Source organism: Hippocampus bargibanti, linkage group LG17 (genome assembly GCF_051943395.1).
Source record: "Hippocampus bargibanti isolate YZ-2025 linkage group LG17, ASM5194339v1, whole genome shotgun sequence".
NCBI classification, from domain to species: Eukaryota; Metazoa; Chordata; class Actinopteri; order Syngnathiformes; family Syngnathidae; genus Hippocampus; species Hippocampus bargibanti.
The window spans coordinates 17,209,597-17,228,926 of NC_142750.1; the positions used below are offsets into that span (position 1 = coordinate 17,209,597).

Here is a 19,330-nt window from a genome sequence, read left to right on the forward strand (position 1 = left end):
TCCCTTGTTCTTAAAAACGGGTACCAGTACAATTCATCTCCATTCTTCAGTCATCTGCTCACCATCTAAGATCTTGTTAAACATCCCAGTCAGAAACGACCTCTGCGACCTCTCCTAGACATTTCCATACGTCCATTGGTAAACCATCAGGCCCGAGTGCCTTTCCAGCCTTCAGCCTTTCAGCACCCTCCTCACTTCATCCTTGCTAATCTTTGCTTTGTCTTGGTCCAGAACAGTCACATCTTCTCTTTGTTCCTTCTCATTTTCCTCATTCATCAATTCTTCAAAGTACTCTTTCTATCTTGCCGTCACACTACTGGCACCTGTTAATCCATTGCTATCTATACCTTACCTTAACCTGCTGCAGGTGCTTACAATCTTTGTCTCTCTGTCTCGCCAATCTGGAAAGATCAATCTCTCCATCCTTGCTGTTCAGCCTCCCATTCCAGTCATCGTAGGCCTCTTGTTTGGCCTTCACCATCTTTACTTTCACTGTGCGCTGTATCTCCCTCTACTCCTGTCTACTTCCCTCCGTGCTCTGAGTGTCCCACTTATTCTTTACTAACCCTTTTCTCTTTGCAGCCAATAAAAATAAGATTGCGAATGTTTGGAATAATAAACAACTTGTGTAAATAAACAAGCGCATGACTTCAAGCAAGTGACACAAAGTCATTTGACATTGATAGAGAAATCTACAAGCAGAATTGTATCACGTTTTAAGATGAATTTAATTTAGGCATAAGGGTTTGGGTGCCTATTCAGCGCCCTCAAATGTGTGTACGCAAATGTGTTGGTCCTTTGGGAGAAGGCCTTAGCTCACAGTTATCACATCATCGAAAGGGGGCGAACAGATGGAGGAAAGCTTGACACTGTCACAAAGTGGGAATTAACACGCCCTCAAATGTGTTGGTCCTTTGGGTGAAGGGCTTAGCTCACAGTTATCACATCATCGAAAGGGGGCGAACAGATGGAGGAAAGCTTGACACTGTCGCAAAGTGGGAATAACAATTTGGGAAGAAAGTTTTGTCGAACATCTTGAGACGGTTTGGGAATTGGTGTCACTCCTCGGCGGACATTTGTCATCTGCAAAGTCTGTAAATTGCTGATTCGTTGTAGACCAGACTGAAACGTGTCAGCTTTGGTTAGACCAAGGGAATCAGATCACTACTGAGTGACCGGGCAGAGTGTTATGCTGTTTTTCTTGTATTTTGCGTATGTAATTAATAAAAGGAACTCTCAGTATGATCTCGGGACAACTACTGTTGTTTACCTTCAGAGATCTTCCCTCAACAAAAAGACAATCTTTGTTGTTTGTTGAGTCATTTATTTACCTATGTTCACAGAAAAACCCTGACAGATGTTCAATAACACTCAGAAATCAACACACAAACATATTACCTGTAACTCATACAGGCCATTCATCAAGGCTTTTCCTGAACGGTTCACCTCTAGCAGGAGGTTTTCTCTGCGAATCACGCTGAGGACCTCAGAGAGCAACAAATTCTTTGTTGGGTCTCCCATCCATGTGTTAAAGATGCGGTATGGCTGATAACAGGCAAACAACGCGTAAAAAGAACACAGTTATCACAGTAAGACAAATATCACAGAGAGGGGGACTCAAAAACTGCAGAATAAAATTTTGATATACAGTACAGTATTAGGATTAGATAATGGTCTTTATTTGACTACATCTAGAAAATGGGAAACCTGATCAGCCTGAAATGCATCCTTGTAGTAGAAGCCACCGGTCAGAAGCTTCTTGCTGAAGGACACAATGTCAGCAGGGTCGTCCATGCCCCAGTGCTCGTGGGCCCAGAACTTTCCTGTGCAGCCTCCTCCGGTTTGGACCTCATCCACATGGAAAGCACAGCCATGCTGGATGGAGAAATCAGATAAATGGACTGACAACAACAAATTCAACCGGTTGGCTCTTCAATTTCATAATAGTACCATGGAGTGTTTATGAATTCTATCTTCCTTCATATACGACACATAATATTTCCTCTTTACTTCTTTTTCTGCATTCATTCAATGAAACAAATCTCTTTTAGTTAGATTGCTTGTTAGCGGTAATGATGCAGAACAAAATGGGAAATAATAATAATAACAATTCATCAAACTGCCTCTAAGACCATTGGCTTTATTCAGAACGACACCAGGACTGGATCAATAACAGCTCGGCTGCCATACAGGAGCTTCTGGAAGACGGAAAGGCCATACCACACTTCTCTCCAACCCTCACTCTCCACTTCTCCTCTCTCTCTACAAGGCCATCCGTGGTGAAACACAAAAACAGCTGACAATTATGGAAAACAAGTGGTGGCTCAGTAAGGTGCAAGAAATCCAAACACATGCAGACAACACACACCTTCAATGATGCTGTAAAATCCTTGCATGGTCCACAAAGACAACACAGTCAGATCTGTAGACTGTTCTGTGCTACTGAAGGACAAAAGGCAGATACTTGAGCATCGGGCAGAGCACTTTGTCTCCCTGCTCAACCAAGTAAACCCTTCAGACCCATGTGTCCTTGACTCCCTCCCAGAGCTTCCATCAGTTCTCTCCTTTGATGAAGTTCCTCAGTTCACACAGGTCCTCTCCGGAGCCTTAAAAACAACAAAACCCCTGGCCCTGATGGACTACCAGCTGAGGTTCTCAAGAACGGTGGTTAGCTCCTAACACGGCAGCCATACCACCTCATTTGCAACATCTGGCAAAACGGGACACTTCCTCAGGAATGTAAATACAGCAACATCATCACCATTTCTAAAATGAATCGGGATCAAGTCAGTCTGTGGCAACAGCCACGGCATCTCTCTGCTCTCTGTTGCTGGCAAGATTCTTGAGAAAATAATGCTGTTCCGTCTTACGTCGTATATTACCGAAGACATCCAAGAAGTCCAAGATGGCGCAGGAGTAGGGAGCCGTCAGCAAGTGCTCTCATGGGCCTTGCTTTTTTGTTGTTTTTCTCTTGTTTTTGTGTTTTCTTTTGTCACTTTATGTTCTTATATGTCGTGCGGAACGGATACGGATTGTTTTTCAGCATTTTTGGCCACGGCATTCATCGAGGAGAGACTGTGCTGAGCGGTTGCACGTTTTCGGCAGCACAAATATGCCAGTACTGTTTTTGAATGGGAGGAATGTCTGTGCCATTGGACTGTCGTCGCTGGACAGCTCAGGGTGCTTTTTGGCGCCTGTAATCGACAGCATCTTTACAGCCCCGCTTTGTTCAGCGGAAAGGTCGTGCTGTTGGACAGTCTGCGGCATGGCTTGAAGTGTGTGTGTGTGTGTCTTGTATGGGAGAACGTAAGGAAAATGTTGATTTAATTAGCACTTTTGTTTCCATCATGTTCACAAATGAAGCAAATACAAGAGTCATGAAATAAATGAAAAGTTACAGGTTATATACCTTTGTTCCTGGCCTTCTGAATGATGTTATTGCGTGTTGCATCATCACAGACATCAATTGCACAGAAAGTTCCTTTCCCTCGAGCGCGACTCAAGATGCCGGGGTATTGAGCCTTAGAAGAAGATACATCTAGGTCATACTCTCACCAAGCAAAAGTTAGTGAAGACACATCATTTATGTTCTAAAATGTGAATTACTCCAAACGGGATATTTATTTTTCCTGCTTCTTTGCTGTTTTGGTCAGCCTTCTTGTACACCTTTGTTTGGTTTCTTTGACGGCCTTTGGCTCCAGACTTCCTCATGCATTACTATAGCTCTTCTCTGGGCACCCTGTCATACGCTTTCTCCAGATCTACAAAGACAAAGTGCAATTCTCTGACCGTCTCTGTACTTCTCTATCGGCATTCTTAAAGCAAACACTGCATCTGTCGTACTCTTTTTTTGGCATGAAGCTATACTGCTGCTCTCACAAATGTTCACTGCTGCTCTTAGTGTAGCTTCCAGGACTCTTTCCCATAGTTTCATTGTATGGCTCATCAACTTTATTCCTCTGTACTACAACTCTACACATCTCCCTTGTTCTTAAAAACGGGTACCAGTACAATTCATCTCCATTCTTCAGTCATCTGCTCACCATCTAAGATCTTGTTAAACATCCCAGTCAGAAACGACCTCTGCGACCTCTCCTAGACATTTCCATACGTCCGTTGGTAAACCATCAGGCCCGAGTGCCTTTCTAGCCTTCAGCCTTTCAGCACCCTCCTCACTTCATCCTTGCTAATCTTTGCTTTGTCTTGGTCCAGAACAGTCACATCTTCTCTTTGTTCCTTCTCATTTTCCTCATTCATCAATTCTTCAAAGTACTCTTTCTATCTTGCCGTCACACTACTGGCACCTGTTAATCCATTGCTATCTATACCTTACCTTAACCTGCTGCAGGTGCTTACAATCTTTGTCTCTCTGTCTCGCCAATCTGGAAAGATCAATCTCTCCATCCTTGCTGTTCAGCCTCCCATTCCAGTCATCGTAGGCCTCTTGTTTGGCCTTCACCATCTTTACTTTCACTGTGTGCTGTATCTCCCTCTACTCCTGTCTACTTCCCTCCGTGCTCTGAGTGTCCCACTTATTCTTTACTAACCCTTTTCTCTTTGCAGCCAATAAAAATAAGATTGTGAATGTTTGGAATAATAAACAACTTGTGTAAATAAACAAGCGCATGACTTCAAGCAAGTGACACAAAGTCATTTGACATTGATAGAGAAATCTACAAGCAGAATTGTATCACGTTTTAAGATGAATTTAATTTAGGCATAAGGGTTTGGGTGCCTATTCAGCGCCCTCAAATGTGTGTACGCAAATGTGTTGGTCCTTTGGGAGAAGGCCTTAGCTCACAGTTATCACATCATCGAAAGGGGCCGAACAGATGGAGGAAAGCTTGACACTGTCACAAAGTGGGAATTAACACGCCCTCAAATGTGTGTACGCAAATGTGTTGGTCCTTTGGGTGAAGGGCTTAGCTCACAGTTATCACATCATCGAAAGGGGGCGAACAGATGGAGGAAAGCTTGACACTGTCGCAAAGTGGGAATAACAATTTGGGAAGAAAGTTTTGTCGAACATCTTGAGACGGTTTGGGAATTGGTGTCACTCCTCGGCGGACATTTGTCATCTGCAAAGTCTGTAAATTGCTGATTCGTTGTAGACCAGACTGAAACGTGTCAGCTTTGATTCAAAGGTTAGACCAAGGGAATCAGATCACTACTGAGTGACCGGGCAGAGTGTTATGCTGTTTTTCTTGTATTTTGCGTATGTAATTAATAAAAGGAACTCTCAGTATGATCTCGGGACAACTACTGTTGTTTACCTTCAGAGATCTTCCCTCAACAAAAAGACAATCTTTGTTGTTTGTTGAGTCATTTATTTACCTATGTTCACAGAAAAACCCTGACAGATGTTCAATAACACTCAGAAATCAACACACAAACATATTACCTGTAACTCATACAGGCCATTCATCAAGGCTTTTCCTGAACGGTTCACCTCTAGCAGGAGGTTTTCTCTGCGAATCACGCTGAGGACCTCAGAGAGCAACAAATTCTTTGTTGGGTCTCCCATCCATGTGTTAAAGATGCGGTATGGCTGATAACAGGCAAACAACGCGTAAAAAGAACACAGTTATCACAGTAAGACAAATATCACAGAGAGGGGGACTCAAAAACTGCAGAATAAAATTTTGATATACAGTACAGTATTAGGATTAGATAATGGTCTTTATTTGACTACATCTAGAAAATGGGAAACCTGATCAGCCTGAAATGCATCCTTGTAGTAGAAGCCACCGGTCAGAAGCTTCTTGCTGAAGGACACAACGTCAGCAGGGTCGTCCATGCCCCAGTGCTCGTGGGCCCAGAACTTTCCTGTGCAGCCTCCTCCGGTTTGGACCTCATCCACATGGAAAGCACAGCCATGCTGGATGGAGAAATCAGATAAATGGACTGACAACAACAAATTCAACCGGTTGGCTCTTCAATTTCATAATAGTACCATGGAGTGTTTATGAATTCTATCTTCCTTCATATACGGCACATAATATTTCCTCTTTACTTCTTTTTCTGCATTCATTCAATGAAACAAATCTCTTTTAGTTAGATTGCTTGTTAGCGGTGATGATGCAGAACAAAATGGGAAATAATAATAATAATAATAATAATAATAATAAGAAGAAGAAGAAGAAGAAGAAGAAGAAGAAAAAGAAGAAGAAGAAGAAGAAGATGATGATGAAGAAGTTGGAGAATGAACGTACTTGTTGCCGGCATTTTTAAAAGACCCGATTCCTGTGAATGTTTGTTACTGTTACCTTGCTGGTAATTTTGCGGAGGCTCCTGAAGAAATCCGCAGAGGCATGATTATCTCCTCCCTCAGCTTGAATCGGTTCGATTACAATCCCGGCAACAGGTTTACCTTTCTGCCTCCACTTTCCAATCAGGTCCTCCACCTGAAGACACAGTAAAGATGGTAGATGGCCAGTTTTACAAATGTACACAAAAACAACCATCCAACCTTCCATTTTGTTCCTCTTGTTTTGGGACACATGGACAGCAATTTAAGCAGGGTAGAAGAGACTTCCCTCTCTAAAGTCACTTCATTCACCTTTTCCGGGTTAACTCCAAGGTTTTCCCAGGCCAGCTGAGAGACACACTCCCTCTAGTCACTAGTGTGTCCTGCACCGTGGGGCATAACCAGTAGGCTCTTGTAAAATGGAGAAGCAGTGGCTCACTTAGGCCCCTTTCCGGATACTTGAGCTTCTCACATTATCTCAAAAGCTGAATTTGACAAAACATGCATGAAGCTGCCTTTGAATGTCTTCTAGATGTGGAGGTTTTCACACTCTCAGGGTAAACTCCAAAGAACATGCACCAAATGTCCTGTGTTAAGTTCTTCGGGTTCTCCAATTTCCCCAATTCATAAAATTGCATGGCAGGTTAATGGTGTACTTGAAACTGCTCCTAGGTGTGGGTGCAGATGGTTGTTCATCTATGTGTGCCTTGGCAACCAGTTCAAGGTTCCCCCCACTACCTGAAGACAGCTGGGATAGGCTCCAGCATGCCCCGCAAACCTGGTGAGGATCAGCAGTTCAGAAAATGGATAGATGTTCATTAATTAATTCAATAATCTTCCAAATAGGTTATTCCTCACTAGGGTCGAGGGGGGTGATGGAGTCTATCCCAGCTGTCTTCGGGCAGTAGGAGGGGGACACCCTGAAACGGTTTCAAGCCAATCGCAGGGCACACAGAAACAAACAATCATTCACAGTTACACTCACGCCGAGGTTCATTGTGGAGTGTTCAATCAGCCTGCCATGCGTGTTCTTGGAATGTGGGAGGAAACTGGAGAACATGGAAAGAGGCTACTCAGGGGAGGAGATGCAAATTTCATACAAGGAGGCCAGAAGCATTCGGCGTTAAGCCGAATGCCTAACCATTGGACAACTGGGCCACCCATGATGTAATAAGTACTATAATAATAATAATAATAATAATAATAATAATAATAATAATAATAATAATAATAATAATAATAATAATAATAATAATAATAATAATAATGAAATATATTACTATGTTCCATATTATACATATTATATTACTTAATATTTTGAAATATCCATGAATGAAGGGTTAAGGGGATTTTTTTTCAAAGCTAGAAATTACCACACATGGTAAAACCCACTTTAAAGGACAACCGACCCCTCCGGACAAGTTGTGTCCATAATTTGTAAAATCGCTTGAAATCACCACCGCATATAGATATACAGTAAAGTCTCGTTGTATCGATATTCCAGACTCCGATGTAGGGCCCAGAAAATGCCCAAGATGGCGCACAAGCTGTGTTTGTCCAGTATATGAAGCCGTTTTTTTTTTCCGAGCGTTTTTTTTTCCAAGATGGCGGCGCGTGAACACGCAGCGGCTCTTCTCTCTCCGGGCAAATAGGTGTTTTCGTGTTTATTATGTTTGTCACATTCGCGTAAATGTGTGTCTCCGTCTGCCTTGCGGACCTACTCCCGTGAGGTTCTGCTCGACATCGGCAGTTCCTTTTTAAAACCAAAACCAGCTGAAGCAGAAGTGCTACGCGAGTGTGGATTGCTCCGGCAGTCGGCTCGACCACCGACTCCCACTCCTCTACCGACCCCCACTCCTGCACCCAACCCAGAATGAAGGCGCCACAAGCGGTGTATGAGGAAACAGAAGAGGGGGAAGCGTGGAGGTATCCGCACTAGGCTCGCGGCTAGCCCCCACCTGCCTGCCGACCATTCCTACCATACCATAGGAGTCCAAGATGGCGCCCGAGTAGGTAGCTGTCAGCAAGTGCTCCCATGAGCCTTGCTTTTTGTTGTTGTTTAGTCTTGTTTTTGTGTTTTATTTTGTCACTTTGTGTTGTTGTGCATCGTGTGGAACGGATACAGATTGTTTTTCAGCATTTTTGGCCACAACATTCATCAAGGAGGAGACTGTGCTGAGCGGTTGCACCTTTTCGGCAGTAATAATATGCTAGTGCTGTTTTTGAATGGGAGGAATGTCGGTGCCATTCGACTGTCATCGCTGGACACCAAAGGGGCCATTGTGCTTTTCTGCGCCTGTAATGGGCAGCATCTTCACAGCCCCGCTTTGTTCAGTGGAAAGGTCGGTGCTGTTGGACAGTCTGTGGCTGGATGAATGCATGGCTTGAGGAGCCCGCGATAAGAAGAAAGGTGCGTCAGCGCAGAGCGCCGATGCGTATGTGGAACTGTCGCGGTTTGGAATTGAAGCGGATTTATGTGGGACAGGAGATGTGAGACAATCTCTTTTCGTCAATGGATGCTACAGCTGTGTGTTTGCTTTCAACATTTAGCTTGTAGTCAACGCGCACATTCCACCATGATGTCCCTGATCTGGTGAAGAGATGCTTTGATCCGCTGCTCTTTAATCTGGAACTGCTTCGTGTAACAAAGAGGGTACAGAAAGTGCTTAAGAATGAATGACACTCTCGGTCTTTGTGTTGTCATGTTATTTGTTCTTTTGACTTCAAGACGGCGCCGCGAGAGTGGCTGCCTTTCCAGCCGCTCCTGTATTTTGTTTTTCTACTTTCATTCCTTTCATAAATTTGCTGCTGTGAAATGTAAATTTATCCACTGCGAGATTAATAAAGGCAAATCCAATCCAATCCAATCATGCGTACGCTCGCTGGACAATAAAATGGACTACATACGACTCTCCGTTCAACACCCGACCATGGGTCAGAGGTGACAACATTCTAGACAATGTTTTCACCACACACAAAGGAGCCTACAAAGCCTAGCCCGTCCCCCACCTCAGAGCTTCGGACCACTCCACTATCATGCTAATGCCCGCATACAGGCCACTCTTCAAAGTGTCAAACCAGTCAAGAAGCAGATAAAGGTGTGGCCTGACGGGTCATCAGAGGCACTCAAAGTCTGCTTCTCCAACACCGACTGGAAAATGTTCAGACAAGCGTCTGATAGAGTGCTTATGCACATTAGTAAACATATTACGTTATTTCATGTTAGTTTAATACATATTATGTTATTGCATGTTCAATTTAGACTACATGGAATAAAGTATCAGTCGAACCGTTGTGAAAAGCAGGATGTAACAAGTATCAAGTTTCAGCCTATGTTCTTCCAACACTGAGTTGTCCGTAGCTGATTGGACAACAGATCGCTGCTGTGGACATTCAAAAAGTAGTCAGAGCGGGAGCTCTTCACTTCTCTTTGTGATCTTTGTTCGTGTGCTCCTGACTTCGCTCCTGCCTAGACGAGAGAAGTGCTTTTTCTGTCTCACTAGAATAAAGTAGTTTTTTGTTCACCATCTATCGTCGTCACTGATATTTTGATCACAGAACGTTGAACACTGAACCAGGAGAGAAACAAGAATTTGAAACCAACATTAATTGGTGCTGAAACCCGTGCCAGTCAACCAGCCTGAGCGTTTGAAGAGTGCCACCTGTGTGCCCCAGTCAACAAGAGACGGAAAAAAGCTCCCGGTGGTTCTGCTCGTTAAAAAATTCAACGAGAGACGCGTGAGGACGCGCGGTGAACCTGCTCCTTGGCTGGCGCCAACCTACGGAAAAAAACAAATATTTTTTCTCTCTTCACTGGAGCCTGCTTGTGATTCCTCATGCACAAGAGACAGAAAGATCACTTCTTTCTGGTGGCTGTGGGGCTCCCGAAGTTCTGACTGATTGATTACACGGCTTGTGTTCAAGGTTCACTAGGTGAGTGAAACGCTAGCTAGCAGCCATTGTTTGAATGTATTGTGAGATTCCTTTCTGGCCAGAGGTGTCTTATACATGTTAACCCACGTGCCTCCCGGTGTAACGCGTTTTTTTTTTGGACTGAGGTGAGCCCAAGAAACCGGACCGAATTGTGCACGGAACGGAATTGTGTACGCGACAAATTCTGGTGCTTTTATGGGCCATATGTGTCTCGTTTTCCACACGCCGACTTAGAATCGGAGTTTTCCAGCGAAAAGATTGTTCACAAGGTGGTGATTCCCTAGAATTCAGTTCTGTGTGAGGGCCGCTTTTGGATTGGGAAACCGAAAGGTTTTTTAATTCTTATGCGGACGTTATATGTTATTTTAAAGAGCAGCTGCTACTGGTACTGGGTTATCTGAAAATTAATATGTTTTAAATTGGTTGTTCTATGCTAGAATATTGATACAGAAAAGTTTCTTTGTCTCACAAAGAAAAAAAAGGTGGGGGCGAAGAAGTCATTTGAGCCGTTAGTGCGCGTGTCAGTGCGCGTGTGTGTGCGCGTAAGTGCATTCATTGTGTGTGCGTGTGAACGCGCATCGTGACTGAGGACTGGCGCGGCCTGCACCCCTTTGTTCTTTGTGTTCGAATCAACATCGCGAGGTGTGCCTTTTTCTGAATGATAGTCAACAGAAGGAATTTATTTGTTGGAAAATTGGAAATGGGTGCAATTTTTTTTTCCAAGACTCCAATTCATCGGTATGTTGAATTTATGTCTAAAAAGTTCCCAGGAAGTGAACTTTATTGTAAGAAGTGGATGGAACGTGGTGAATTTTCTGGTGCTTTGTAAGTTCAGCCATTGAAACTCAAGGAGGCGTCTACAGTTGGCAGATCTCTCCAAAAGATCCGTGATGAGATTTTAGCTTGTGATAGATGGCTTATACAAGCGCGAATCAGAGACCATGAATTGGAAGTGAAACAAATTAAAAAAGATGGCAGATCGGATGCAGCCATTGTTACAAATTGCAGAACACCCCCATGGGAGACCAAGGGGAGAGGCTGTGGGCTGCCCCGAGCAAGCGCCTCAGACACCCCCCCCCTTCCCCTTCTACCCCTCCTTCGCTGCCCTCAAGAAGAGAGAGGAAGTCAATTGCTCCACCCCGAGAGAGCTCATGACCCCTACTGGAGGAATACGAGAATTACAACCTGATTTTGCAAATCAGATTGCTGGTGATGGTGATTGTGTTTCTTCGCGTACAAGGAGCAAAGCAAATTGTTCTGAACAATTGTATCCGTTTGAAGAATTGAAACAAGATGTCTGGGACATCATTGGAATCGGGTGAAAGGGTGTTATACTGGTATAACTCCAACGGGAATAAACATGACGTATGAGGAGGTGACAGCCAAACGGAGATTGGTTTGTGAGAACATCCGGACATTATGGAAAAAATCCACCGGAGTATGAGATTCAACATAAAAAAATGGGGTACATGTAAAAACATACTGAAAGGACGCTTTCAATGTGTTTTTCTGACACCCCAACTGTATTCTTTTCTGACATGATGAGGATTCCATATATGTTGACCAATTCAAGCAGATTGGAAAGAATGAAAAAGCTATATCTTCAAAGAAGGCCGCTGAAAAAGTACCTCCTGCCTTAAAAGGACAAAGGAGCTCATGTACTTAAAATCGCCATTGCTGAGACAGAGAATTAACCGATGCAGTAGGCGGGGCGAGCTGTGGAATGGGGAATTTGAGCTTGGGAGTCAGAGGTCAAAGGGGGGAGGGATCTGCGCGCCACCCCACCATCTCCTCCAACGGCTGCCCTCTCTTCTCCCCCCATTCACTCTTCCCCCTCCCCTTACTGCTTCATGTAGACCAGATGTGGTGTAGGATAAGAATAGATTGGAACACACGTCCCCTACTGGGGACACTCAGTCGTTACACCATTTTTTTTCTTACAAGAAATGTTTTCATGTATTGTTGACCTTAAAGAAAAGAAAAAATTCGATGACTTCTCAAATTCTTTTATACATTGACGACATCTTGCTTGATTCACTAACTGAAAAAAAACTATCAATCACTTTGTTCCAAAATCTAGAAAGTACAGGTAATATAACTTCCTTGACTATGTTATAGTTTTGCCAAAAAAAAGTTGAACTTCTAGAGAAAAAAAAGAAAGATGATGGCATTTCTACAACCTGATTTGGATGACACACCTTTACCTGGCAGCATCCACGTTGAAATTATTGCTGACGGTTCATTAACAAAACCGTATTTAAAACAAACAACAGAAATTGTTGCATTGACTGAAGCGTAAATGAATAGGAGGAAAGATTGTTGAACATACAGATTTATTGAGAGGATTATTCAAAGCTATCCTCTTTCCAAAAAGTTGCTGTATGCAAATCCCCTTTGAAGTGGTCCACATGGATTTCATTGAACTAAGCACAAGTAATTCTTATAAATACTGTTTGGTGCTAATTGATTCATTCACCAGATGGCGGAAATTGTGCCTTCAAAGAAATCCGATGCATTATCCGTTGAAAAAGCGTAATGCGAACATATTATTCTAGAACATGGCATACCATGAATAATTTGGAGTGATAATGGGCCACATTTTGTTAATGATGTAATAACCAAAATTTCCAAACATTTAGGTATTAAATTAAAAAAATCACTGTGCATACCATCCACAGAGTGCAAGATTAGTTGAAAGAACGAATGGTACAATAAAAAATCGACTCAGAAAAACGATGGAGGCAACAGGCAAACCATGGCCTGAACGTCTATTTCTGATTAAATTATATATGAAAATAATGGCCACTAATAATGGCTTAACACCTTTTGAGATATTGCAATGAAAGACCATTCTTCCTCCCATTATGGGAAGGTGAACTTTGGGCAAAAGAAGGAATCAGATCCAAGCGTTTTGTTGGCAAAATCGTTGTGTGAAATTTTTACAACAAAAAGAGGTCCACAGCATGTGTACTGCCGCAGTCCTCTTTGTTCCCTCCACAGGAACAGAGGCTGCTGTGCCCCGGAGACAAAGCGCTGATCAAGGTCTGCACCAAAGTCGGAGGGAGGGGCCATTCACCGTGCTGATCAAGATCGCCGAAAGAGCCACCTGGGTGCATCAAAGCCACTGCAAGATTGCTCACCAACCAGATCCTGAGCAGGTTGAAGAGAGACGGAGCCAAACTACTCAATAGCCATGGGTTTGGTCCACATCATCTTGCTGTACGAATTTGTGAAGACAATCCAAATGACACACGTAGAACCTCCCATTCCATCAGCCTGCGAAATTCCACTAATACATCCAACAAATTCAGAAAAGTGCCCTAGCATGGCACATCCTGTAGCCTGCTTGCGACTACAAGATGCAGGAATCATCTTGTTTCCCCTTAAAATCCTCGTGAACGAAGCACGACAAAATGGAAGTGATTATCCTCATGGTTCTTGGTACGCTCGTATCAAGTCAGGGAAGGCTTGGACCACTAGTTGGGACTCCGTTGTGGTCCATTCTGAGCCCAAAACAAAATGGGTTCAAAATAGCTGTGCCCAAGAAGCAAAACGAACTGTCGTCAAGATAGCTCGAGGTTACTGGTTAGGAACTGGAACTGGCACAATGACAGATATCCAACTCATTATCGTAACTCACAAGGTAGCAGGATGCATGGACTTGAGACTCTGTCCTGATTTTCGTGAACATCACATTGGTTTTCCCATAACTACAGTAATGTCTCGTTATATCGATATCCAAGGGAGTCCGAAAAAATATCGATATAACCGGGACTATCGATATATCCGATCCTGCGCCGAACTGCATTAAACAAAAGCCGCCAAAAGAGGGCAGCCAAGCGCCATATAAGAAACGGAGCTGGCCATTAGCTCCCTTTTTTTTGGGAGATGTTCCCCCAATGTTGCCTCAAAATGGCACATATAATTCTTTAATGATTGTAAACATGTATGCTTTAATCTTCAGAACTACAGTGTATTTGAAACATATTCATAACTGGATGTGTAACAAGAAAGCATATTATCCGAATCTGAAGCCATTGTTTGGATTCACAAGCAATGCAAGACGTCTTGGCGTGAAGTCATTTTTATTTACATTTGAATAAAAAGTTACATCGGCTGTCCTTTAATACACAGTATGGAATGTTAATAATTTTCAAAATCATCGCGCTTCAGCAGACAAAACAAGAAAAATTGTTGCAAAAAAAACGATTGCATTCATACAGTGGGCATGTACATAACACAACAGGGAAACTGCAACGCTTACATGTTACTGTATTATGTATACAATTTAAAAAAGTCATTAATCTTCTTCTGCTTCCCATTTTTACCTTTTAACACAAACACTTCAATCTCGTCTGCTACACACGAGCTAGCGTCTGAAAATGAAAATGGCTGTGCTTCACGGGTGCTGGGCACGTAACCAAGTCACCTGACCAAGTCGACCAATGGCGCGACTGATGGCGTGACACGTAACCAAGACACGTGACCAAGTTGACCAATGGCGCGACCGATGGCGTGTCACGTGACAAAGTCACACGGCCAAGTCGACCAATAGCGCGACCGATGGCGGCTCATGTGACGAAGTCGACCAATGGCGCGACCGATGGCGGCTCACGTAACAAGACACGTGGCCAAGTTGACCAATGGCGCGACGGATATATCGATATAAACAACAAAAATGGCCGGCGGGGGATGAAAAGGAGCACCGTAATAACCGGATTATCGTCATAACCGGGTATCGTACTAAACGGTACTAATTATACATAAAAAGACTAGAAATGTGCAAGGGAAATGAAAATAGTATCGTAATAAGCGGTACTATCGATATAACCGATATCGATATAACGAGACTTTACTGTATATGCATGATGTCATCTGTGACATCACCAGTCGTAACATCGCCTCTCCAGCGCAAACCACACATCAAACTGACAGCCTGGATGGAAACACCTGACAAAAAGGCCCAAAATTCAGGTGTCATGGACACATTATATCAACCGTTTGCAGGAGAAAAACATGACTGGAATCCATTGTTATCAAACACGTTATGCTACATTAATTGCTAAACAAAATAGGAAAAGTAATTGCTTCGTTTGTTCCTATATGCCACATTCAGTGATGCAACGAGTGCATTCAAAGGTATTTGGAGATAAAATGGCTCGAGCTGCGTATATGTTAATATCGTCGCATAAACCTGATCAACATTTTCCAGTTCTTCGCAATGCTTCGAGACGAGAGATTGTTCCAAGTTTAGATACCATTTTGGAAACTGAAAATCAGGTTATGACCGAGAGCGGGTGGCGATTACCAGTATGCGTTGCAATATACGGTACAGGTCAAAACTTAGCTTTTATAGATGAGGATAGGGGTTTATATGTGCTACCGTTAAACACCAATGTCACCATTTTACCCGTATCTTCACATCTTTGGTGGTTATGTGGTTGGAAAGTATATTCTTTTATTCCTCCGAGAGCCTACGGTATGTGCGCACCTGTTACTGTAACTGACAATACTTTCATCGTTACCAGTCGTCCAGCGCACCATCATGTGAAAAGAAGAGTGCCGTTTAAGCCCCATGATTCGATCTGGGGAACTGATGTTCCAGAACAATTCAAACACCATAGCACGGGAAGTAAGGTAATGTTAGCTCTTTTTCCACAAATTAGAGTGGCTAAAAACATGCTACGAATTGAAACAATTGACTACAGGTTTCAAGTGTTTGTAAATGCCAGTTTGGAAGTAGATGAAATGCAAAACACTGAAATTGCATCAATTAGACAAATGGTGCTGCAAAATAGAATGGTTTTGGACCTTTTGACGGCCTCACAAGGGGGCGTCTGTGCTATGGTGGGTGACACTTGTTGTACATACATACCCGAAGAAGCGAATTCCATAAACATGACTGATGCTTTGTCTGTTGTCAGGGATCTCAGAGATGCCATGGCCAAAGATCGACGGACTGATCACCCGTGGATTTTTGCATGGCTCTTTGGGGGCCCTTGGTATACGACTCTGCTCAGAATGTTTATCCCTTTCGCAATTGTGATTGTATTTATTTTCTTAGTCATTGGTTGTATTATTCCATGCTTAAGAGCAATGCTAATGAATATGATAACTAATTCTCAGGTGAATTACGCAAAGGTTTTGTATCAACGAATGAGTGAAGGGGACCCTGTGTTGTAGCTAGGAATAGTACACCATGGCCAGAGTGTGGTTGCTCCAACAAACAAAAGCAAAAAAAATAAATAAACTGAGGGCCGAGAAGGAATTTTCCTCATTAAAATTAAAAACCCTCACAAATGGAGAGGTTACATATCACAGCAGCAAAGTTGTGATAGAGGTTTTTTGCCTTCTCCATGGTGTTAGTTTGATTAGGTTAGATAATATTAGATAATGTTAGATAGATTAGATTACATTAGATGAGTAAAGTAAAAATAAAGAATGGTTCCTTGTGCAGTTAGGATGACGTGCATGCATGAAAACTTTTGGAAATTTATGAACTGATGTTTAAATGTGCAACAGGAGGGAATGATAGAGTGCTTATGCACACATTAGTAAACATATTACGTTATTTCATGTTAGTTTAGTACATATTATGTTATTGCATGTTCAATTTAGACTACATGGAATAAAGTATCAGTCGAACCGTTGTGAAAAGCAGGATGTAACGAGTATCAAGTTTCAGCCTATGTTCTTCCAACACTGAGTTGTCCGTAGCTGATTGGACAACAGATCGCTGCTGTGGACATTCAAAAAGTAGTCAGAGCGGGAGCTCTTCGCATCTCTTTGTGATCTTTGTTCATGTGCTCTGACTTCGCTCCTGCCTAGACGAGAGAAATGCTTTTTCTGTCTCACTAGAATAAAGTAGTTTTTTGTTCACCATCTATCATCGTCACTGATATTTTTATCACTGAACTTCGTTGAACACCGAACCAGGAGAGAAACAAGAATTTGAAACCAACAGCGTCCAACAGCGTCCTACAATAACACCACAGACTTCCAGGAGTACACCAACTCTGTTACGACATGAGGAAGTGCATGGACGACATGACTGTCACCAGATTCGTCACCATCCAGGCCAACCAGAAGCCATGGCTGATGAGTAAAGTCCACAGGCTCCTTAGTGCTCGGAACGCTGCCTACAAAGCTGGCGATGAGCTGGGCCTAGGACAGCCAGGGCCAACCTGTCACACGGCATCAGGATGGCCAAAAGAGAGTACTCCAGGAGGATCACCAACCACTTCAGAGACACCAGGAACCCGTGGCGTGGGATACAGACCATCACATACTACAAGCCCTGTCCACAAACCTGCAAGAACTCCACCACTTTGCTGAACCAGCTGAACGACTTCTTCGCCCGCTTCGAGGAAGACATCAGCACGCCAGCACAGAAGATCCCACGACCTCACGGCGACCAGGTGCTGACACTGTCCCAGGGCAGAGTGAGGGACCAACGCACGCAAATGTCTTCACGGACATCTTCAACACCTCACTCAGCCAGGCTGTTGTACTCAAGTGCCTCAAAGCTACTACCATTATCCCGGTCCCCACCTGCCACAACGACTACCGCCTGACTACCATCCTCATGAAGTGCTTCGAGCTGCTAGTTATGAACCACATCAAGGCTGCCCTGCCCCCTGGCCCTTTGCAGTTTGCATATCGGCCCAACCGCTCGACCAATGATGCCCTCTCCACTGCTCTCCACACAGCGCTCACCCACCTGGAGACTAGAGACTCCTACGTCAGAATGCTGTTTATCGACTTCAGCTCAGAATTCAAGCTCATCATCCCCCAACAGCTCACCGATAAAATGGGCAAACTGGGGATCAGCACCTCCCTGTGCAACTCGCTATTGGAATTCCTGACGGGGAGACCACAGGCAGAGTTGGAAACAACACCTCCAGCACCATCACGCTGAACACAGCCCCCCCCCCGGGGGTGTGTGCTGAGCCCCCTTCTCTTCACTCTGCTCACACATGACTGCTCACCATCATGATCCAGCTCCGCCCTCTTCATAAAGTTTGAAGATGACACAACATTGGTGGGCCTCATCAACAATGATGAGGAGACAGCCTACAGGGACGAGGTCAGCCGCCTGGCCATGTGGTGAGAGGACAACAATCTCCTGTCTGAACGTGGAGATTGTGATGACAAAGGAGATTGTTGTGGACTTCAGGAGAGTTCACCCTCAGCATGCTCCACTAACCATTGACGGTGCTTCAGTGGCGAGAGTGAGCAGCACCAAGTACCTGGCAGTGCACATATCAGAAGACCTGTCCTGGAGCCACAACACAGCATCACTGGCCAAGAGATCCCACAAGCGCCTGTACTTCCTCCGTAAGCTCAGAAGAGCTGGAGCCCCGACCCCAATCACGACCTCCTTCTACCGCGGTACCATCGAGAGCATCCTTAATCACTGTGTGGTACGGCGCCTGCACCGTATCCTGCTGTAAGTCTCTGCAGCGCATCGTGAGCACAGCTGAGAAGATCATCGGTGTCTGGGGGAGACACAGATGACACCCCTTCAGGACATTTACAACACCCGCCGCACCCGCAGAGCCATCACAATCGCTGGCGATCCCACCCACCTCTCCCACAGCTTCTTCATCCTGCTGCCATCGGGTAGGAGACTGCGAATTCTCTGAGCCAAGCAGGCTCAAGGACAGTTTCTGCCACCAGGTCAGGAGATTCTACTCCCTCCCAGCCCTGCTCCCCCTGCCCTTTCCCATTGCCACACTCACCGAACTCTGAGTATTTTCTGACTATTTTTTTCTTTTTTTTCTGCAAGACCTCACTTCCACCTTTTTTTGTATGTTTGTTTATGCATTACTACATTATGTCACTTCGCATACGTCACTACCTCCTCACTTTACATACGACACTACCTCACTTTACAATCAGAAATTACATTTATTGTCTGTTGTCAATTGTCTGTCTTTTTTAGCCACATTATAAGTGCCTTGCACGCTGGGTCCGGCAGGACATTAATTTTGTCTGTGCTCTATGTCATGCACATTAGCATATTTGACAATAAAGCTGACTTTGACTTTGACTAAAGCCGCCCGTGATTGGTTAAAATCCATGGTAAAAGACAGAGGGGTGGTTTTTACACACATACACAAAGGAGACCGCCACACTTCGAACAAGCAA

The 19,330-nt window shown here is 44.0% G+C and overlaps 1 protein-coding gene across 1 annotated transcript in view; it reads right to left on the reverse strand.

Moving 5' to 3' along the window:
* abat (4-aminobutyrate aminotransferase) overlaps positions 1-19,330 on the reverse strand; it is an 89,759-nt gene that overhangs the window by 14,337 nt on the left and 56,092 nt on the right. Inside the window, exons 12-14 of the mRNA XM_089018902.1 lie at positions 6,267-6,404; positions 1,708-1,875; positions 1,399-1,545 (exon numbers count right to left, since the gene is read on the reverse strand). Of these exons, the coding sequence (XP_088875028.1) occupies positions 1,399-1,545; positions 1,708-1,875; positions 6,267-6,404 (453 nt within the window). The remainder of the gene's footprint in view (positions 1-1,398; positions 1,546-1,707; positions 1,876-6,266; positions 6,405-19,330) is intronic.